The 21,412-nt window shown below is 42.9% G+C and overlaps 1 protein-coding gene across 2 annotated transcripts in view; it reads left to right on the top strand.

Moving 5' to 3' along the window:
* LOC109212981 (katanin p60 ATPase-containing subunit A1-like) overlaps positions 1 to 21,412 on the top strand; it is a 46,814-nt gene that overhangs the window by 12,735 nt on the left and 12,667 nt on the right. The window contains exon 9 of one of the 2 annotated variants that reach the window (XM_019376727.1): positions 374 to 807. The exons of the other annotated variant lie outside the window; for it this stretch is intronic. Within the exon in view, the coding sequence (XP_019232272.1) occupies positions 374 to 382 (9 nt within the window). The 3' untranslated portion in view covers positions 383 to 807. Of the gene's footprint in view, positions 1 to 373; positions 808 to 21,412 lie in introns of those variants that run through there. 2 annotated transcript variants of the gene reach the window in all.

The raw sequence follows: 21,412 nt of genomic DNA, 5'->3' as shown, positions 1-21,412 counted from the left end.
ACTACAAAAGACATCACAATGGTGATGTCAATTGGTACACGCTTCTTCCCAATGAGAAGTAGCTGCTGCACTGTCGCGTGTACAGTTGCGGACAGTCACTTTCTAGAGTTGCGTTCCAGCTGTATAGTTGACTTGTACTTCTGTCAGAGAACCCTAAGGGACCAGGTCCCTGTTGTGTTCCTCTTTGTAGTTGTTCATTTGCTGGAGATCAGACTGGACATTGTTCATTTGAAATGTGTACCAAGTGGGTCAAGTTCTCTATCTGGTTCTTAATAATAAGTTTGTTAGATCATTAAAACATAAGAAGCATAAGGCAAAGACATTGAAAACCCATCAGATCCATTATTATTAACCTCAACACCATAAAATGCAGGTCCAATGAATTCCAACTTATGGAATCCTACCAGCTCAAGACGCCGAAGGACTTTCAGTTGGCCAAGCGATGGAATTTCTTTGCACTTTTTGCAGCCACTTAATTTCAACTTGACCAAATATGGTAGCAGCTCTTCGTTGAACCATGAAGGAAACCGAGTCCCCAAGTAGTCAACTACCTCTAAGGTTTTCAAGTTAGCATGAGGTTGAAGACCATCCAACACATACTCATCATTGTTTTCGCATCCTTCTGGTTCACGATGGGACCATAAATACGCCAGCTTGCAGATATTTGGTTTCTCCTGTAGATATGCTCTTCCAGATTCTTCTCTATTACGGACCATTTGTAGACAATTGATCGTCAATTTACCTCTAAGGTTTTTCAAATGACCTAATTCTTCTATTCGATGACCTTTCTCTGCACCCACATTGAAATACTGTAGCGTTTGAAGACAAGTCAATTGCCCCATATTAAGTGGCATCTGAAAGTGCACCTTACCATTAGACCATATTTCACACAAACTTGGTGGAGTCCAAGAATATGATTCGTAATATATGTGTCTCAAACTTATCATATTTCCCATCTCATCTAGAAGATCCTCAAAAAGAGCAGTCATTGACTCTAAGCGTTTGCAAATTATAGAGCTTGCAAATGGATTTGGGCAAGGCTTTGATCTTAGTATGGGAGAGATCGAGATATCTCAAGTAGATTAGCTTGCCGATTGAGGCTGACAACTCATTGATGCTTGACCGGGACAAATTTAAAACTCTTAAGAACTGAAAACCCAATAGCATATCTTCAGCCATATTGCTGCTTTTCCAGAACAATGTGCATAAACGTCCAGGCTCATTGATCTTATCTATTTGATCACTTGGTGACTCCCATCCAAAATATCGAACTTGAGAAAGATTTTCTCCTCCAATGCTCTTCGTATCAAATAGTTTAGATTTCAAAATATCTCAGCCAAATCATGCACAATATCATGCATCTTACAGTGTGCTATATCGTTGTACTCATCTAGCATAACATCTTGAAGCAAGGAATTTTGCAACAAAAGTTGAAAAAACCTGTTCCCGATATCTTCCATCACAGAGGTCTCTTGACATGGGCGAAGAAGTAACGACCCGACCGGTCGTTTTGAGCTCTAGCGCGTCGTTCAACGGTTTGAAGCCCTGAGTAGCTTCACTTTAGGTATTATGACTTGTACGCATGGTCGGAATTTAATTCCGGGAAGTTCGGAGTTGATTTGGAGAGAGAATTTTCTTTTCGGAAGCTTTAAGTTGAAAGAATTGACTAAGATTAGATTTTTGAGTAAACGACCTCGAAATCAGGATTCGAAGGTTCTAACAGGTTTGTATGATGAGTTCGGACTTGGGCGTATGTCCGGATCGGGTTTTGGAAGACCCAGGAACGTTTTGACACCTATTGTGGAAGTTAGTATTTTTGGAAGAATTTCATAACTTTGGGTTGAAGTGCATCTCAGTGTTAACAATGTCCGTTGGGATTGCGAATCTGGGAATAGCTTCGTATGGTGATTCTAGTGTTGGGAGCGCGATCGGAAGTGAATTCGGAGGTCCGTGGGTCATTTTGGAGTCATTTGGCTAAAGATAGAAATTTGAAGGTTTTTGAGGAGTTTGACCGGAAGTGGGCTTTTTGATATCGGGGTCGGATTCCGATTTCAAAAGTTGGAGTAGGTCCGTAATGTCGAATATAACTTGTGTGCAAAATTTGAGGTCAATCGGACATGATTTGATAGGATTAAACATCGAAAGTAGAAATTTAAAATCTTAAAGTTCATTAAGCTTGAATTCGAGTGCGATCCATGATTTTAGCATTGTTTGATGTGATTTGAGGCTTCGAGCAAGTCCGTGTTATGTTTTTAGACTTGTGCGGGTGGTTTGGTTGGGAGCCCCGAGGGATCGGGTGATTCGGGATAGCTTCGGAGTGTTTTGCTAAGAAATGGGACTGGTGGTACTAGTATGGCCGCATTTGCGGTATTTTGGTCGCAAATGCGAGCATCGCATTTGCGAGAGGGAGCTCGTATTTGCGAGCGTGGGCTGCTGTGGGAAAGGTTCGCATTTGTGAACTAAGGGTCGCTTTTGCGAGGCTGTCACCTTCCCATTTGCGAAGAGTTTGGTCGCAAATGCGACCTGGGCAGGGATGGCTTGGCTTGGCTTGGCTTTGCATTTGCGATGCATTTGTCGCAAATGCGACCATCGCATTTGCGAGCCGGATGTTGCAAATGCAACATCTGCGACTGGAACCCAGGGCTTTTTATCCCGAGACTTAGCCCATTTTTCTAGTTCGGTACGATCAGAATCGGCTTGAGGTCTGTGGATGGATTTAAATATGATTAAGGGCTCTATATCGGGCCGAATGTGTTCATTTCAGCATAGCTCTCCTTATGGAGGAGTATTCGGACGTTGGATGTTAATTCATCATCGGCTATTTCATGTAATGCTATATTGTGTTGTGTGAGTTGTGAAACGGCTTGGTAAATTTCTTATGTGTTGAAGTTCCGCGTAGCGATGGTTTTATGTGAGCAGGATGGCTCTTGAGATTCAGATTTTATATCGCACTTCAGTTGTGCTTGATTTCGTAGTTTTTGGCGCTATGTGTCTCCCTAGGGATGTTATTATGCACTTAGCGTGCTTGTGTCCGATATTCGGTATTTTGTAGTAATGAGCGATTTGGCTCAGAGTGTATCTTCTTATGTGAACTTTATGTGTGGATCGGGTGGCACGTCGCCACGGGTATGTTGTTTGGATCGGGGTGCACGCCGCAACAGTGTGATGTTGGGTACAGTTCCTTATATCTATTTTTATGTGTTTTTTTCCCATTTTTTGAGGAAAGTTCGTATTAGTTGCGTGGTTTGAGTAGTCCCTTCCAGAGTTCATTTTTCTTATGTATCACGTTCGAGTTGATAGCCTATTGGCACATTGTGGCATCACATGAGGCTTTTGGTCATGTCTGGGGTGACTTGTTGCCTGAGTAGTTCGTATTGGGTGAGACAAGGTTATTGGATCTAGGATCAGTGCAGTCGGATTGTATGAAGTATATTAAAAAGCAAAGATCATTATTTGGGTTCAGAATGAGGTGATGTTCTTGTCAGGAGTGTAGCCTCAATGATTTGTTGACTATGAATTTCTACGCGTCCCCTCCGTCGTGGCAGTATTGTAAGAGTTGGAACAAGACTTAAATGTATCATGAGGTGCATTGTGAGCATCAGATTCGGGGAAAGTCGGCTATTATGATCAAAGAATGCTATTATGGTTCTGTGAATGACGTGGTGCATAGTGTGAATTCAGCAAAGGTATGTAGTCAAGTTCTGGTACCTCGTGAAGTGATTGATACGGTGTTCATATATTGGAAGCAGGCCTGCCAGAGAATTCCGGATGTTGGAATTGGGTTCTAAGCTTATTTGTTTGAATGAAAGGGAATATTGTGCTCAACGGAGCTGTGGTAGCACGGGTAGGTGCTCAAGGTGTTAAACAGTGATTTCGGACAACTCCGGTGCGGTTCTCATCACGTTCGAGGACGAACGTATGTTTAGGTGGGAGAGACTGTAATGACCCGACCGGTCGGTTTGAGCTCTAGCGCATCATTCAACACTTTGAAACCTGAATAGCTTCACATCAGATACTATGACTTGTACGCGTGGTCGAATTTAATTCCCCGAATTTCGGAGTTGATTTGGAGAGAGAATTCTCATTTCGAAAGCTTTAAGTTGAAGGAATTGACTAAGATTGGATTTTTAAGTAAACGACCTAGGAATCGGGATTCGAAGGTTCTAAGAGGTTCGTATGATGATTTCGGACTTGGGCATATGTCCGGATCGGGTTTTGGAAGACCCGGGAACGTTTCGACACCTGTTGTGGAAGTTAGCATTTTGGAAGAATTTCATAAGTTTGGGTTGAAGTGCATCTCAGTGTTAACAATGTCCATTTGGGATTTCGAGTCTGGGAATAGCTCCGTATGGTGATTCTGGTGTTGGGAGCGCGATCGGAAGTGAATTCGGAGGTCTGTGGGTCATTTTGGAGTCGTTTGGCTAAAGAAAGAAATTTGATGGTCTTTGAGGAGTTTGACCGGAAGTGGACTTTTTGATATCGGGGTCGGATTCCGATTCCGGAAGTTGGAGTAGGTCCGTAATGTCGAATATGACTTGTGTGCAAAATTTGAGGTCAATCGGACGTGATTTGATAGGATTAAACATCGAAAGTAGAAGTTTGAAATCTTAAAGTTCATGAAGCTTGAATTGGAGTGTGATTCATGATTTTGGCGTTGTTTGATGTGATTTGAGGGTTCGAGCAAGTCCGTGTTATGTTTTTAGACTTGTGCGGGTGTTTGGTTGGGAGCCCTGTCGCGCCCCCTTTTTCTCGCGAAATCGGGTTTATGACATTTTGGTTGAGACAACTCGTTCCTTTTGGGAAAGGGGTTTACATTTTTGAAGAGTCGCCACCTAACGATTTAAGGTGCGTTAGGGCACCTATAGGGTTCATTTATAACTACGTTTGATAACCAGAGACAGGGTGAGGGCTTGAAATTATCATAAGGGGAAGGTGTTAGGCACCCCTCAGGATCCACTAGTGTGGTTCCCGGTCAGACAGTTTTTGTGTGAATTTGTACAATTAGCAAATAAACAAGTATGGCTCAAATAGTAGGGCATTTAAGTTTAAATACACAGATGCTTGAAAAAAAACAGTTAATGAAAAGAAGTACAATCTAAGCTATTTGTGAATGTAAAGGAGTGTCCTAGGTTGGTTAGCCTATAGGATCACATCAGTATAATGCCCGGTAATCACTCCTTAAAAAGGGGCTACGCGTGGCATTAGCGCACCGGTCATCATATCCATATCTACCCTTTCCCGTCCCGTGACGGTAATTAAAGCGAGGGTTGGTCTCGACCCCTATTGCATGCTGTTACCCGTCCATTCCTATTAGTCCCGGAGGAATTTAGGACTCCTATCCTATAAAAAGGGGGAGGGGGGGGGGTTCTAGGCAGACCCTCAGGTTTAAAGGGCAAAATACTAGGCGACAAATAAAAAACACATAGGACTACATTTAGGGGGTAAAATGCAGAAATCAGATAGAAGGCTCAGATATACCTCCACAACTAATGCACATAGGCAACACGACTCATACGCAATTAAGGTCTAAATTCAGATCCTAACAAGGTATTTAAGTGATAACAGTGGGACCAGATTAATTACATGACTCAGAAAAGAAGTCCGAATCAGGCTTGCCTACTGATTTTAAGACATTGACAGTTAAACACTAATCACAAAGACGGTTCTGGTTTTATTTAAAGTTGATTGCCTAAGGCTTGCCTAGACGCGGAATACAAATGACCATTTTATATAGTGAAACAAGGCAGGTTTTTAAAAGCGGACTCTTGAATCCTTATAGGCATGATATCTAATGACAAATCAAGGCAGTTTTTGAAAGAACTTGTTTTAGAGAAAATAAACCATTAACTAAACCACCTTCGAAACGAACTAAAACATGGACTGGGTTGATTTATTTAACTAAACTAGTTAAGATCCATAGGCAGAACTTCTAGAGTTATTCCCTATAGGCATGACATCTAGTTGTTTAACACTGATTTCAGAAACATTGCAGGCATGATGACCAATGAAAGAAAACATGTAACACTTGTTATAACAGAAGCTGGATTAAATTATATCCTATAGGTATGGCATCTATTTGTGAAACTGATTTTGAGACCTATTAAACATGATTTCTAACATGGTAAGGCAAGTATAGTAAAATCCTACTAAACATGATTTCTAACATGGTAAGGCAAGTATAGTAAAACCTTATAGGCATGGTTTCTAACATGGTAAGGTCAAACATAGTGAAATGTAAAGTCCTATAGGCATGATTTCTAACATGGTAAGGCCAAGCATAGTGAAATGTAAAGTCCTATAGGCATGGTTTCTACCCGCTTTACCCCACAAACATGTAAATACCCGCCCTTTTCACTAGTTACCCCAATATCCGTTTACAAATTATTACAGACCATGTGAATGAATTATATAAGAAAAGTAAAAATTACACTATAGAGAGCCAGAAACAGGCCCAGACTTTCAGCACCTGATTAGGACTTCCTCCCTGAGTTATGTAATAAACCACCTCAAGTGCCAAGATTGTTCCATAGCCTTTCTCATATCTAGGTGTGTCAGAGTTCCCTAAGGACCTCAAGGGATCCCGGGCAGTGCTCACACCCAGATTGCATAACCAAGACAGAGTAAGTGCAGTGTGGAAAGGCCAACTTTTATGTGTCCAAGTTCAGAGGGAACTCAAGGGTCCCAAGGCAAGGCTCACACAAAAGGGGCAGAACATAGTGGTCTAAGAGTATATGTGAGAGTGCTTGACATAGATTTAAAAGAGTTGAGTTGGAAACAATTTTGACAATGATTAGTTTGAAATAAGTTTTGGAAGGCAATATAAGAGTTTGCCTTAGTGAAAACCAGCTTGAAGAAGAAAAGAGACAGGACAATCAGCAACTCAAGACCAAATCAACATACATAGTTCAAACACAAACAGGGAAAAGAGGAACTGGGGACAAGTAGTTCATATGCGAAAGCATATTTGCACACAGGTTAACACCAGAGAAGTACTAATGAACTTACATAGTCACAACAATAGTCTATCACAAAGTGTTCATGCCATGAACTTAACAACATCATATTTAAGGGGTGCTAAACAGAGTTACACGTTAGGTTTAGGGGAAAGGGTTCAGGATCACATAGTAACTAGATATCATGCTTATAATAATTTGGGGGGTTAGGGGGTAGGGCATAATAGAAGTAGAAAATGTGAGAAAGCAGTAGACATGCTGAATTACAAGGTAATCACATGGCAAAATAGGCATGCTAATTGCAAGGGAGGCAGCAGAACCACAAGTAGAAGCATAAGAGAAACAAAAGGAAGTGCAATACAAATAGAGACATATTGTTTTGGAGGTTGTAAATTAAACTGAAAACATACCAGTAAAAATGAGAGAATAGGTGCAGAGTGAGGAGTGGAGAGCAGTACAATGAAGGGAAGTAGAGTAGTGGTGTGTAGAGTAGTGGTGTGTAGAGCAGTAGAGTAGCAGAACAATAGAGCAGTAGAGCAATGTAACCACTCAGTTTTGGCTTGCAGCCAACTGAGTATCAAGTAAGAGAGTATGTATGTGTGTGTGAGAGAGTTCAGAACAGTGTAAATGTTCTTCTTTATGCTAAAGAGAGGGTAGAGTATTTATAGTTTTAGAACTGGCAGGAAAATAAGGTAATAGGTACTGACTTAGCACAATTATAGAAATAATACAAATAAGAATCAATTAAAGACCCGGACTTCCTTCAATTAGGGAGTCATAGTTCAAACGGGTATAAGTTGTATCAAATAGGGAAAAGAATTACTTACAAGACTGATTTTACCACTGAGTAGTGAAAGCATGTGGCATGTAATAAGGACTAAGTACAGAATATTTTCAAGTAAGGAAAGTACACGTTAAATAACTAACAGCATATTTGTGCACATAAATAAGGTAGAGTACAATTTTAATTCTGAAAGTTAGTTCAAAGAATCATGAATGAGATTGAAAATCACAGGGAATCAGCACTAACTAATGAAAGCATCACAACAGTAAGGAAGTAATTCGAAAAATGAATACAAAATTACAAGGAAAATACACAAAATCACAGATTCAGGGGAATATCGTAGGTCCAAGGAGATTACAAAAAAATCAATATAAATTATCATGTGAACAATCAATAAAACAAATAGTCGGACCTATTAAACAATAAATAACATGTTTGAACAAAATCAGAGAAAGCCTAAGAACGGACTAGAGTAGGAAGCGCTAGAGCATATAGAACATACATGAAACCTAGAATGTTCATGAGAGACATGCAAACACATCACAAACAGACCCAAACTTCAAATCGAATCCAGAAGTATTAGGGTTTCTTAACGATAATGAATCGAGCAAAAGGAAAGACTCAAGTGATGTTTAAACATGTTAAAAATCACAAAGTAATTGCTAATAATTAGAAAGGAATCATTTTTTGCAAAAGGGTTTTGAAACCCTAGTCTGGAAAATGAGGAAATCGTTTGAAATCAGAGAAATATTTTGAGGAAAACAGGTGAGAACCTTTAAATACTCATAGATCCATCACATATCTAAAAAGATCGGAGGATTTAAAGCTAGGGTTTTCCAGAAAAGTAGTAGAGATGATAGAATAGGTCAAGAACCCATAGATCCGTAATAAAACAAAAAGAAGTTCTTACTCACAAACGGAAAATGGCAGAGACAGGCTGATAAACAAAGTTCCAAACCGGAACCAGTTGGGGTTCCCTTGAGAAGATCTCAAGGATCCAAGAAATCGAAGAGCCATGGCGTGTGGAAGACCAGGCCCGGTCGGAGAAGACGTAGAAACATCGTAGGAGGTGTTCACGCCGGTGACGGCGATTAGGGTTTGAGTTAGGTTTCAGAGAGAATTTGGAGAGGAAGGGATTTAAGGGCGGTGCAAATGAGAGAATGAGGTAGGGTTTGGGGTGTCGTTGGATTAAAAAAGAAAAGAAATAACGTGGACTGACTGACCGTTGATCTGGGAGATAACGATCGAGATTAAAAAGGGTAGGTTGGGTTCCGGGTTTGGGTATGAGTTAATAGGGTGTGGGTCGGGTTTTACTTGTAAAATTGGGTTGGGAATTGGGGTCCTGATTTGGCTATAATTGAAAGCCAATTTGGCTATAATTTAAATAGCCAGTTTTTCCCTATTTAATTTATAAACAATAATAGATAATTTCTGAAAAAAATAATTTAGAAATGCTAAAATGATTTAGGATACATAATTAGCAATTTAAAATACAGGATCCAATTTTACGCATATAAAACATAATTATATCTTAAAAGGGCTAACATTCCCATTATGTGCAATTTAGCTTTAAAAATACTAAATGTAATTGCAAAAAATTTATAAAAATTATCTTAGCCATATTTTGGCATAAATATTGAAATCCAATAGATGAATTATCAAAATAATAATTTTGGAAATAATTATTGGGATTTTATGGAGAAAATAAATCAATTTAAACCTTTAAAATTATGGGAAAAATAATAAAAACCTTGGGTATGCTTATATATGCATATATATATGCTATTTCGAAGGTATTTTTGCATATTTAAAAATATAAAAGAAAAGTGGGTATCAACAGCTGCCCCTCTTTACCTGGGAAGGATGAAAGAATTTTCGGATAAAGAAATGATGGCCAATTTTGACCGAGCGAAACGGTTTGAGAGATTAGGCCGCACCCTGGCTTCTGAGTTGCCTACATATCCCTGGTTCTACAGGAATCAGGCCATGTGTAGTTCTGGATTCATCGGCGAAGTTTACCGGTGAAGTTATCTCAAGAGCGGACGCAACATCTAGGGCCGGGTGAGTGAACGGTTTACGGGAATGGTGAGGTTTGATATGGTTGGGAAAACTGGAGCGGGATCGCTCCTGCTGGGATAGCCGTTGCTCGCCGGGTTACCTGCAAATAAACGATACAAGCATATATTGCGTAATATAAACATGATGCAAATTCCTGTTGGACCATGAATGTTGTCTTTGGACGGTTAGGAATGGCGTCCTCAGACCATGATGTCCTGGGCCATGGGTTGTTTGGTGTAGGATTCGCAGGCCATGAAATGATGTTCTCGGGCTATGAGGATGGTGCCTCCGAACCATGACGCCTTTGAATAATGATACGCAAAAGATTGAAAGAGATCCTCGGGCCATGACATGGTGTTCTCGGGTCATGAAGATGGTGCCTCCGAATGATGACGCCTTTGGACGAGTTGGCGATATTCATCCCATGAAGGATGCAGTAATATGATGTGGACAAGACAGAGCTTAGTCTTGCGAATTGAAGGGCAGAGCTTAGCCCGTAAGAAAAGCGAGATAAATAGTGCTTGAGATAGCGCTTAGTTTCGAAGAAAAATTGGAGGCAGAGCTTAGCCTCGAAAGGCAGGAGAGCAGCCTTATGCAAAGATACGAATGTAGATGGAGGTAGAGCTTAACCTCGGAAGGCAGAATGGTAGCCCTATGCAGAATGCAATGCAGATGGTAGCGTTAGTCTCAGAAGGCAGAATGGTAGACTTATGCAATGCAAATGCAGATGGAGGTAGAGCTTAACCTCGGAAGGCAGAATGGTAGCCTTATGCAAGAATGCAAATGCAGATGGAGACATCGTTTAGTCTCGGAAGGCAGAATGGTAGCCTTATGCAAACTGGAAGGCAGAATAGTAGCCTCATGCAATGCAAATGCAGATGGAGACAGCGTTTAGTCTCGGAAGGCAGAATGGTAGCCTTATGCAAATTGGAAGGCAGAATGGTAGCCTTATGCAATGCAGATGTAGATGGAGACAACGTTTAGTCTCGGAAGGCAGAATGGTAGCCTTATGTAATGCAGATGCAGATGGAGACAGCGTTTAGTCTCGGAAGGTAGAATAGTAGTCTTATGCAACAAATGACGGTAGAATTTTCTTAGCTGATAACAGATTGCGGCGTCGTGATTACTGGGAGCATTGTGACATACGGAACATCACTGGTGTGTGCTGATAGCAAATATTGGCAAGTGCAACGGTTCTGAGAATCGTATTTTGAACGATGTTTGTCCCATGGGCGTACAGTATGTTTAATGATCTCGCAATCCTAGTGCCTGCATCCAAAGAAGAATCGTGAGTTTTGTAAGGGGGAGGTTAGTTCGTATCCCCGCTACCTTGCTTGACTTGTTCGGCTTTGATCTGGTGATACCGTCTGTATCATTGGGGTAGCGTTGCTAAACAAAGCAGTCTCAATAATAAACATGCATGATTTTGTAAAAGTATGACATAAATGTATAATTAAAAATAGCTTTTAGATGAACCGACGACTGTGACGTAGTTCGGGACATTGCAACCTCTCCTGCTACGGAATTTTGAGGGTCCTCCTCAAAATTCTTCCCCAGTTTGATGGGTTGACGTTTCTGACTGTTGCTCGTGCGGCGATCGGCTGAAATTACTTCGGAATTTTGAGGGTCCTCCTCAAAATTCTGCCCCAGTTTCCAATTGCGGGGGAAATGAAAATTTTATTGAATTGTGACCGAACCCATAGGGCTGCCTACGTATCCCCTCTTAAATGGGAATCAGGTCAGGCGTAGTTCAATTTACATCATATAAGGAAAGCATAAAGATTACACATAGTAACGCTTGACTGCATCTGAATTGATCGGCTTTGGCCAGACTTCTCCATCCATTTCTGCAAGTATGAGGGCTCCTCCTGTCAGAACCCGGTGAACCATGTATGGACCCTGCCAGTTAGGAGAGAACTTCCCTTTGGCTTCATCTTGATGCGGAAAATTTTTCTTCAACACCAGTTGCCCCGGTGTGAACTGTCTTGGCTTGACTCTTTTGTTGAAGGCTCTGGACATTCTGTTCCCATAAAGTTGACCATGGCAGACTGCATTCATTCTCTTTCCGTCTATAAGGGCTAGTTGCTCATAACGACTTTTTACCCACTCTGCGTCGTCAGCTCAGCTTCTTGTATGATCCTTAGGGAAGGAATTTCTACCTCAGCGGGAATGACAGCCTCTGTACCGTAAACCAGCATATAGGGGGTTGCCCCGGTTGATGTGTGAACTGTGGTGCGATATCCCAGTAGAGCAAATGATAACTTCTCGTGCCACTTTCTATGCTTCTCTATCATTTTCCTCAATATCTTCTTGATATTCTTGTTGGCGGCTTCTACAGCTCCGTTCATCTGAGGCCTGTAGGTTGTGGAATTCTTGTGTTTGACCTTGAAAGTTTCGCACATAGCTTTCATCAAGTCGCTGTTAAGGTTGGAGCCATTAACCGGAAATGATTGACTCTAGAATTCCAAATCGACAAACAATACGGTCGCGGACAAAGTCTGCCACGACTTTCTTAGTCACTGCTTTGTAAGATGCTGCTTCGACCCATTTGGTGAAATAGTTGATGGCTACTAGGATGAACCTATGTCCGTTAATAGCGGCAGGCTCGATTGGTCCAACAACGTCTATTCCCCAGGCGGCGAACGGCCACGGTGAGCTTGTTGCATTAAGCTCGTTCGGAGGTACCTTTATCATGTCCGCATGTATCTGACAGCGGTGGCATTTCCGGACATACTGGATGCACTCCGTTTCCATAGTCATCCAAAAGTAACCAGCCCGGAGTATCTTCTTTGCTAAGACAAAACCGTTCATAGGTGGACCGCAGGTCCCAGCATGAATTTCCTCTAATATGCTTCCTTTGCATCGACACATCTTAATAGTCCTAAATCGGGAGTCCTCCTATACAGGATTCCTCCGCTGTGAAAGAAGTTGTTGGGCAATCTCCGAAGTGTGCGTTTCTGAGTAAGATTTGCAGGCTCTTGGTACTCTCATTTTGCCAAATATTCCTTGATATCATGAAACCAAGGCTTTCCGTCTGCTTCTTCTTCAACATGGGCACAGTAAGCTGGCTGATTATGGATTTTCACTGGAATGGGATCAATGAAATTCTTGTCGGGATGTTGTATCATAGATGATAGGGTAGCCAATGCATCGGCGAACTCATTCTGGATTCAGGGAACATGCTGGAATTCTATCTTCGTGAACCTCTTTCTCAATTCCTCTACGTGATGCAGATACGGGAGTATCTTGGAGTAATTGGATGCCCATTCTCCTCATACCTGATGTATAAGTAAGTCTGAATTTCTAATCATTAGCAGCTCTTGAACGTTCATGTCAATGGCCATTTTGAGTCTTAAGATGCAAGCTTCATATTCGGCCATATTGTTGGTGTAGGGAAACCTGAGTTTGGCAGACATCGCATAATGCTGACCAGTTTCTGATATTAGGACTGCTCCTATGCCAACTCCTTTGAAATTTGTTGCTCTATCGAAGAACATTCTCCAGCCGTCATAGGATTCCGCAATGTCTTCTCCTATGAATGATACCTCTTCATCAGGAAAATACGTTTTCAGGGGTTCGTATTCTCCATCCACGGGGTTTTCAGCAAGGTGGTCTGCCAGTGCCTGTCCCTTGACAGCTTTCTGAGTTACGTAAACAATGTTGAACTCACTCAACAGGATTTTCCACTTGGCTAGCTTGCCAGTGGGCATGGGCTTCTGAAAGATTTACTTCAAGGGATCCATTCTCAATATGAGATATGTAGTATAGGCACAGAAGTAATGTCTCAGCTTCTGAGCTACCCAAGTCAAAGCACAACAGGTGCGCTCCAATAGAGAATACCGGGCCTCGTACGGGGTGAACTTCTTACTGAGATAATAAATGGCTTGCTCCTTCCCTCCTTTTTCATCGTGCTGCGCCAGAATGCAGCCGAAAGCTCCATCTAACACTGCAAGGTAGAGTAATAAGGGTCTACCTGGCTCGGGCGGGACTAAGACTGGTGGTGTTGACAGGTACTCCTTGATTTTGTCGAAGGCCTTTTGGCAGTCATCGGTCCATTTGGTTGCGGCGTCCTTCTTTAGCATCTTAAAGATTGGCTCACAGATAACTGTAGATTGTGCTATGAATCGGCTGATGTAGTTAAGCCTTCCCAAGAAACTCATCACATCCTTCTTGTTCCTTGGCGGTGGTAGCTCTTGAATGGCTTTGACTTTCGATGGATCCAGTTCTATTCCTTGGTGTCTCACAATAAACCCAAGCAATTTCCCAGCAGGAACCCCAAATGCGCACTTTGCGGGGTTTAGTTTCAGGTTGTATCTCCGCAGTCTGTTAAAGAACTTCCTCAGATCTTCTATGTGGTCAGTGGCCTTCTTGGACTTGATAATAACATCATCCACATATACCTCTATTTTCTTGTGTATCATATCATGGAAGATGGTAGTCATGGCCCTCACGTAGTGGCCCTTGCATTCTTNGGGATGAGTTGGTGATAGTTTTCAGCCCCATGAAGGATGCAGTAGTATGATGTGGACAAGACAGAGCTTAGTCTTGCGAATTGAAGGGCAGAACTTAGCTCGTAAGAAAAGCGAGATAAATAGCGCTTGAGATAGCGCTTAGTTTCAAAGAAAAATTGGAGGAAGAGCTTAGCCTCGAAAGGCAGGAGAGCAGCCTTATGCAAAGATGCAAATGCAGATGGAGGTAGAGCTTAACCTCGGAAGGCAGAATGGTAGCCTTATGCAAGAATGCAGATGGAGATGGAGACAACGTTTAGTCTCGGAAGGCAGAATTGTAGCCTTATGCAATGCAAATGCAGATGGAGATAGCGTTTAGTCTCGGAAGGCAGAATGGTAGCCTTATGCAATTCAGATGCAGATTGAGACAGCGTTTAGTCTCGGAAGGCAGAATAGTATCCCTATGCAAATTGGAAGGCAGAATGGTAGCCTTACGCAATGCAGATGCAGATGGAGACAGCGTTTAGTCTCGGAAGGCAGAATAGTAGCCTTATGCAACAAATGACGGTAGAATTTTCTTAGCTGATAACAGATTGCGGCGTCGTGATTACTGGGAGCATTGTGACATACGGAACATCACTGGTGTGTGCTGATAGCAAATATTGGCAAGTGCAACGGTTCTGAGAATCGTATTTTGAACGATGTTTGTCCCATGGGCGTACAGTATGATCTCGCAATCCTAGTGCCTGCATCCAAAGAAGAATCGTGAGTCTTGTAAGGGGGAAGGTTAGTTCGTATCCCCGCTGGCTTGCTTGACTTATTCGACTTTGATCTGGTGATACCGTCTGTATCATTGGGGCAGCGTTGCTAAACAAAACAATCTCAATAATAAACATGCATGATTTTGTAAAAGTATGACATAAATGTATAACTAAAAATAGCTTTTAGATGAACCGACGACTGTGACGTAGTTCGGGACATTGCAACCTCTCCTGCTACGGAATTTTGAGGGTCCTCCTCAAAATTCTACCCCAGTTTGATGGGTTGACATTTCTGACTGTTGCTCGTGTGGCGATCAGCTGAAATTACTTCGGAATTTTGAGGGTCCTCCTCAAAATTCTGCCCCAGTTTCCAATTGCGGGGGGAAATGAAAATTTTATTGAATTGTGACCGAACCCATAGGGCTGCCTACGTATCCCCTCTTAAACGGAAATCAGGTCACGCGTAGTTCAATTTACATCATATAAGAAAAGCATAAAGATTACACATAGTAACGCTTGACTGCATCTGAATTGATCGGCTTTGGCCATACTTCTCCGTCCATTTCTGCAAGTATGAGGGCTCCTCCTGTTAGAACCCGGTGAACCATGTATGGACCCTGCCAGTTGAGAGAGAACTTCCCTTTGGCTTTATCTTGATGCGGAAAAATTTTCTTCAACACCAGTTGCCCCGGTGTGAACTGTCTTGGCTTGACTCTTTTGTTGAAGGCTCTGGACATTCTGTTCTGAGAAAGTTGACCATAGCAGACTGCATTCATTCTCTTTCCGTCTATAAGGGCTAGTTGCTCATAACGACTTTTTACCCACTCTGCGTCGTCGAGCTGAGCTTCCTGTATGATCCTTAAGGAAGGAATTTCTACCTCAACGGGAATGACAGCCTTTGTACCGTAAACCAGCATATAGGGGGTTGCCCTGGTTGATGTGCGGACTGTGGCGCGATATCCCAGTAGAGAAAATGATAACTTCTCGTGCCACTGTTCTCTATCATTTTCCTCAATATCTTCTTGATATTCTTGTTGGCGGCTTCTACAGCTCCGTTCATCTGAGGCCTGTAGGCTGTGAAATTCTTGTGTTTGACCTTGAAAGTTTCGCACATAGCTTTCATCCGGACATACTGGATGCAGTCCGTTTCCATAGTCATCCAAAAGTAACCAGCCCGGAGTATTTTCTTTGCTAAGACAAAATCGTTCATATGTGGACCGCAGGTCCCAGCATGAATTTCCTCTAGTAGCCTGAATGCTTCATTTGCGTCGACACATCTTAATAATCCTAAATCGGGAGTCCTCCTATACAGGATTCCTCCGCTGTGAAAGAAGTTGTTGGACAATCTCCGAAGTGTGCGTTTCTAAGTAGGATTTGCAAGCTCTGGGTACTCTCCTTTTGCCAAATATTCCTTGATATCATGAAACCAAGGCTTTCCGTCTGCTTCTTCTTCTACATGGGCACAGTAAGCTGGCTGATTATGGATTTTCACCGTAATGGGATCAATGAAATTCTTGTCTGGATGTTGTATCATAGATGATAGGGTAGCCAATGCATCGACGAATTCATTCTGGATTCTGGGAACATGTTGGAATTCCGTCTTCGTGAACCTCATTCTCAATTCCTGCACGTGGTGCAGATACGGGAGTATCTTGGAGTTCTTGGTTGCCCATTCTCCTCGTACTTGATGTATAAGTGAGTCTGAATCTCCAATCACTAGCAGCTCTTGAACGTTCATGACAATGGCCATTTTGAGTCCTAAGATGCAGGCTTCATACTTGGCCATATTATTGGTGCAGGGGAACCTAAGTTTGGCAGACACCGGATAATGTTGACCGGTTTCTGATATTAGGACTGCTCCTATGCCAACTCCTTTGAAGTTTGCTGCTCCATCGAAGAACATTCTCCAACCGTCATAGGATTCCGCAATGTCTTCTCCTATGAATGATACCTCTTCATTAGGTAAATACGTTTTCAGGGGTTCATATTCTCCATCCACGGGGTTTTCAGCAAGGTGGTCTGCCAGTGCCTATCCCTTGACCACTTTCTGAGTTACGTAAACAATGTCGAACTCACTCAACAGGATTTGCCACTTGGCTAGCTTGCCAGTGGGCATGAGCTTCTAAAAGATGTACTTCAAGGGATCCATTCTTGATATGAGATATGTAGTATAGGCACAGAAGTAATGTCTCAGCTTCTGAGCTACCCAAGTCAAAGAACAACAGGTGCGTTCCAATAGAGAATACCGGGCCTCGTACGGGGTGAACTTTTTACTGAGATAATAAATGGATTGCTCCTTCCTTCCTGTTTCATCGTGCTGCCCCAGAACGCAACCGAAACCTCCATCTAACACTGCAAGGTAGAGTAATAAGGGTCTACCTGGCTCAGGCGGGACAAAGACTGGTGGTGTTGACAGGTACTCCTTGATTTTGTCGAAGGACTTTTGGCAGTCATCGGTCCATTTGGTGGCGGCGTCCTTCTTTAACATCTTGAAGATTGGCTCACAGATAACTGTAGACTGTGCTATGAATCGGCTGATGTAGTTAAGCCTTCCCAAGAAACTCATCACATCCTTCTTGTTCCTTGGCGGTGGTAGCTCTTGAATGGCTTTGACCTTCAATGGATCCAGTTCTATTCCTCGGCGGATCACAATAAACCTAAGCAATTTCCCAGTAGGAACCCCGTATGCGCACTTTACGGGGTTTAGTTTCAGGTTGTATCTCCGCAGTCAGTTGAAGAACTTCCTCAGATCTTCTTTGTGCTCAGTGGCCTTCTTGGACTTGATAATAACATCATCCACATATACCTCTATCTCCTTGTGTATCATATCATGGAAGATGGTAGTCATGGCCCTCATGTAGGTGGCCCCTGCATTCTTCAGGCCGAATGACATCATCTTGTAACAGTACACTCCCCACAACGTAATAAAAGCTGTTTTCTCAGCATCTTCCTCATCCATCAAGATCTGATGACAGCGAAGCAATCTACGAATGACTGTAGCTCATGCTTGGCGCAATTGTCGATCAGGATGTGTATATTTGGCAAAGGGAAGTCGTCTTTCGGACTAGCTCGGTTGAGATCCCGGTAGTCGACACAGACTCTGACCTTCCCATCCTTCTTCGGCACTGGCATAATGTTGGGTACTCAACCACCCTAAGAACCTTGGCTTTGAGCTGTTTGGACTTCTTCCTTGATTTTCAAATTCATATCAAGCTTGAGCTTTCTAAGCTTTTGCTTTACCGGTGGACACATTGGATCAGTTGGCAGTTTGTGAGCCATAATAGATGTACTCAGACCAGTCATGTCATCATACGACCAGGAGAATATGTCCTCATACTCCTTTAGAAATTCTGTGTATTCTTTCTTCTCCGATGGCGATAGGTGAATGCTGATTTCGTTTCCTTGACGTTTTCTGCATCTCCCAGGTTGACAATTTCGGTCTCGTCCAGGTTGGAATTAGGTCTGTTCTCAGAGTTCTCAACTTCTTTGACAATCTCGTTAGGTATGTCGTCTTCCTCTGAATCTATATTCGTTTGTTGCGTTGTCTCATTGCATGTCACAGTCATTGGTTCATCAAGACAAGTAATAGTAACGCTATATAAGTAAAGTAATGAGAGAAAACGATAGCAATAAATATTAATTCAAAAGAAAAGTCACAAATGCTTTTGATAATTGTCTTGAACATCGAAGATCTTATTGCGGGAATTGAAAAATGCGAAAAGAAAATCATTTAGTAAATAAAACAGTGAATAATGCTTGTTTTAGCCTTGCTATCCCGAGGCTCGTCGGGCTCTGGTTGTCCTGATGGTCCAATTCTTGAGATGTGCCCCTCTGCTCACGGCCTGTATGGAAGGGCCTTCCTCTTCCTCCTCCCCGAGAATAACGCAACAGTCCATATCACTGTCCTCTAGAAACAAGTTCTTTACTGCTGCAAGTGCTTCTTCTTCATCCGACCCATAAATAATGTCGGCCTGTTGGAAGGTCTGCTCTAGATGCGGTATTGGCTGCTCCAGTGGGTAGTAAGGACCGCGCCATGGTGGCGACCAGCTATTGAATTCTTCCCATGTGTATTCATATCCCAAACCGAAGGTAGTGCCATGTTTCTTGAGTTTTATGGGTTTAGAGATTCCTTGGAGGTTCATGCCGAGCCCTTTGCCAGGTTCGTATCCACTCCGACTCAGTATACTCTCGATTTTCCTATCCCACCATTTGTCTTCGTCGATAGCATTGACCCGTTCAATGTGGTGGTAAGTTTCTCCACCCAGCTTTCTTCTTCCCTTGATCGCCGGAATAGTCTGGTGACTGTATATAGGGTTGCTACCGTCGCCATGAATGATCACTTCCTGGTGATTCCATTCGAACTTTACTGCGTGATGCAGCATTGATGCTACGGCCCCAGCAGCATGGATCCATGGCTGTCCCAGCAGCAAGTTGTAAGACGCTAGTACATCTATTACCTGGAAATCGACCTCGAACCAGGTTGGTCCCATCTGCAGGGATAGACTAATCTCACCAATGGTGGATCTCTGAGAACCATCGAAGGCTTTCATATTGAGCTCCATCATTTATCTCATGCAGCCCTTTGCCCAACTTCTTGAGTGTTACCAGCGGACAAATGTTAAGACTAGAACCTCCATCGATCAGGATCCTGGTGATGAAATAATCTTCGCATTGCACGGTGATGTGCAGTGCTTTGTTGTGCCCCGACCCTTCAGGTGGCAGCTCGTCCTCATAAAAGGTGATCTTATGGCTTTCCAGAACTTGTCCTACCATATTATCCATTTCCGCGCTAGTGATGTTATTTGGTACATACACTTCATTCAGCACCTTCAACAGAGCATTCTTGTGCGTCTCAGAATTTTGCAGCAAAGAGAGAATGGATATTTGTGCTGGCGTCTTGTTTAACTGGTCGATGACCGAATATTTCTTGGCTTGTATTTTCCTCCAAAGGTCGTCCGAACCTGTCTCAATGAGGGGCGGCCGGTTGGAGGCCTGCTTGCTTGATTCAGCCAGATGTTCAGGGGTATAGACTCTACCAGTTCTTGTCATACCCTGTGCTGCGACAGTTTCTTCAATCCTGACCTTGCCTTTACTTCTCGCCTCGGCTGTATAGTCCCAGGGTATAGAATTTGTATAGAATGGTGGCGCGGTTGACATTGCCACTTCGAATGGAACATGCACCTTGGGTGGCAATACTACAACCTCAAATTGTGCGAGTGCATTTGCCGGAGACACGAATTCAACCTCAATTGGTACCAGTGTTTTTGCGGGTGGCGCTACTTCAAACTCAAGAGGTATTGACATATTCACCTCAGCGTCTTCAGACGGTTGGATCTGGACTATGATTGGTTTGAGAGTAATTGCCGGTTTCTTTGGGCCATCACCTTCTGCGATCAACCCGATTAATCCCTCGGGATCCCAGTCATCTTCCACTTCAATCATGTGGATACCTCCACCCTTATGGTCTGGCAGAGGATTGTTGCGGACGTTTGAAGCGAGTTCCTTTGCCACAATGATCTTGTTATCAATCAAAGACTGTATCTTGTCTTTCAAAGTGCGACATTCATCGATGGTGGCCCTTTCATGCCGAAGTGGTATGCACAGGACTTGTTTGGGTTAACCCATTGAGAAGGATTCTCAAGGGTTGCAGCAGGGATGGGGGTGACATAACCACCAGCTTTGAGCTTCTCATACAGCTGGTCAATGGGTTCAGCGATGGCGGTATATTATTTTGGAGGTCTGCGATCAAAATTAGGTTGAGGTCTAGGGAAGTTTTGGCGTGCAGGGGGTGATTGATAATGGGATGGTTGAGCATTATAGGTTTGGTAGACATGAGCGGGTTGGGAGTATCTGTGTGAAGTAGGTTGATATGTAGGAGGTGGAGATGATTGATAAGTTGGTGGCAGAGCTTGGTACGAGGGTGAGGGTGCTTGGTAATTTGGGGTTGGCTGGTATGTGAGTGGAGGTGTTGGATAAGTTTGGTACTTGAGGGGAGACTTGGTCCTTTGTGTAACCATCACGGCCCCTACGTCCCTTTTCTTGGACACACCACCAGACTGTAAAGCCTTATTTGTAGCTTGCAAGGCTTCAAAATTTGTAACCATACCACTTTTAATACCTTCTTCAATTCTTTCACCTAATTTGATAATCAATCATCATCAGCCGTTCATAGTACTACGGGTCTTGAGCTCGGACAAAGAACTTGTTCATTTGCTCCTCTTCTAAGGCGAGTCTGACCTTAGCAGCTTCGGACCTCCAGCAGGTAGCATACTCGCGAAATATCTCCGTGGGCTTCTTCTTCAAATTCTAGATATAGAACACGTCTGGCACGTTCTCTTTATTAAACCTGAGTCTGTCCATAAAGTCAGATGCTATGCCCACCCAGCTTGACCACTTCTTGGGATCTTG

Source organism: Nicotiana attenuata, unplaced genomic scaffold (assembly GCF_001879085.1).
Source record: "Nicotiana attenuata strain UT unplaced genomic scaffold, NIATTr2, whole genome shotgun sequence".
Classification (NCBI taxonomy): Eukaryota; Viridiplantae; Streptophyta; class Magnoliopsida; order Solanales; family Solanaceae; genus Nicotiana; species Nicotiana attenuata.
This window is presented reverse-complemented; position numbering and strand designations above follow the sequence as displayed.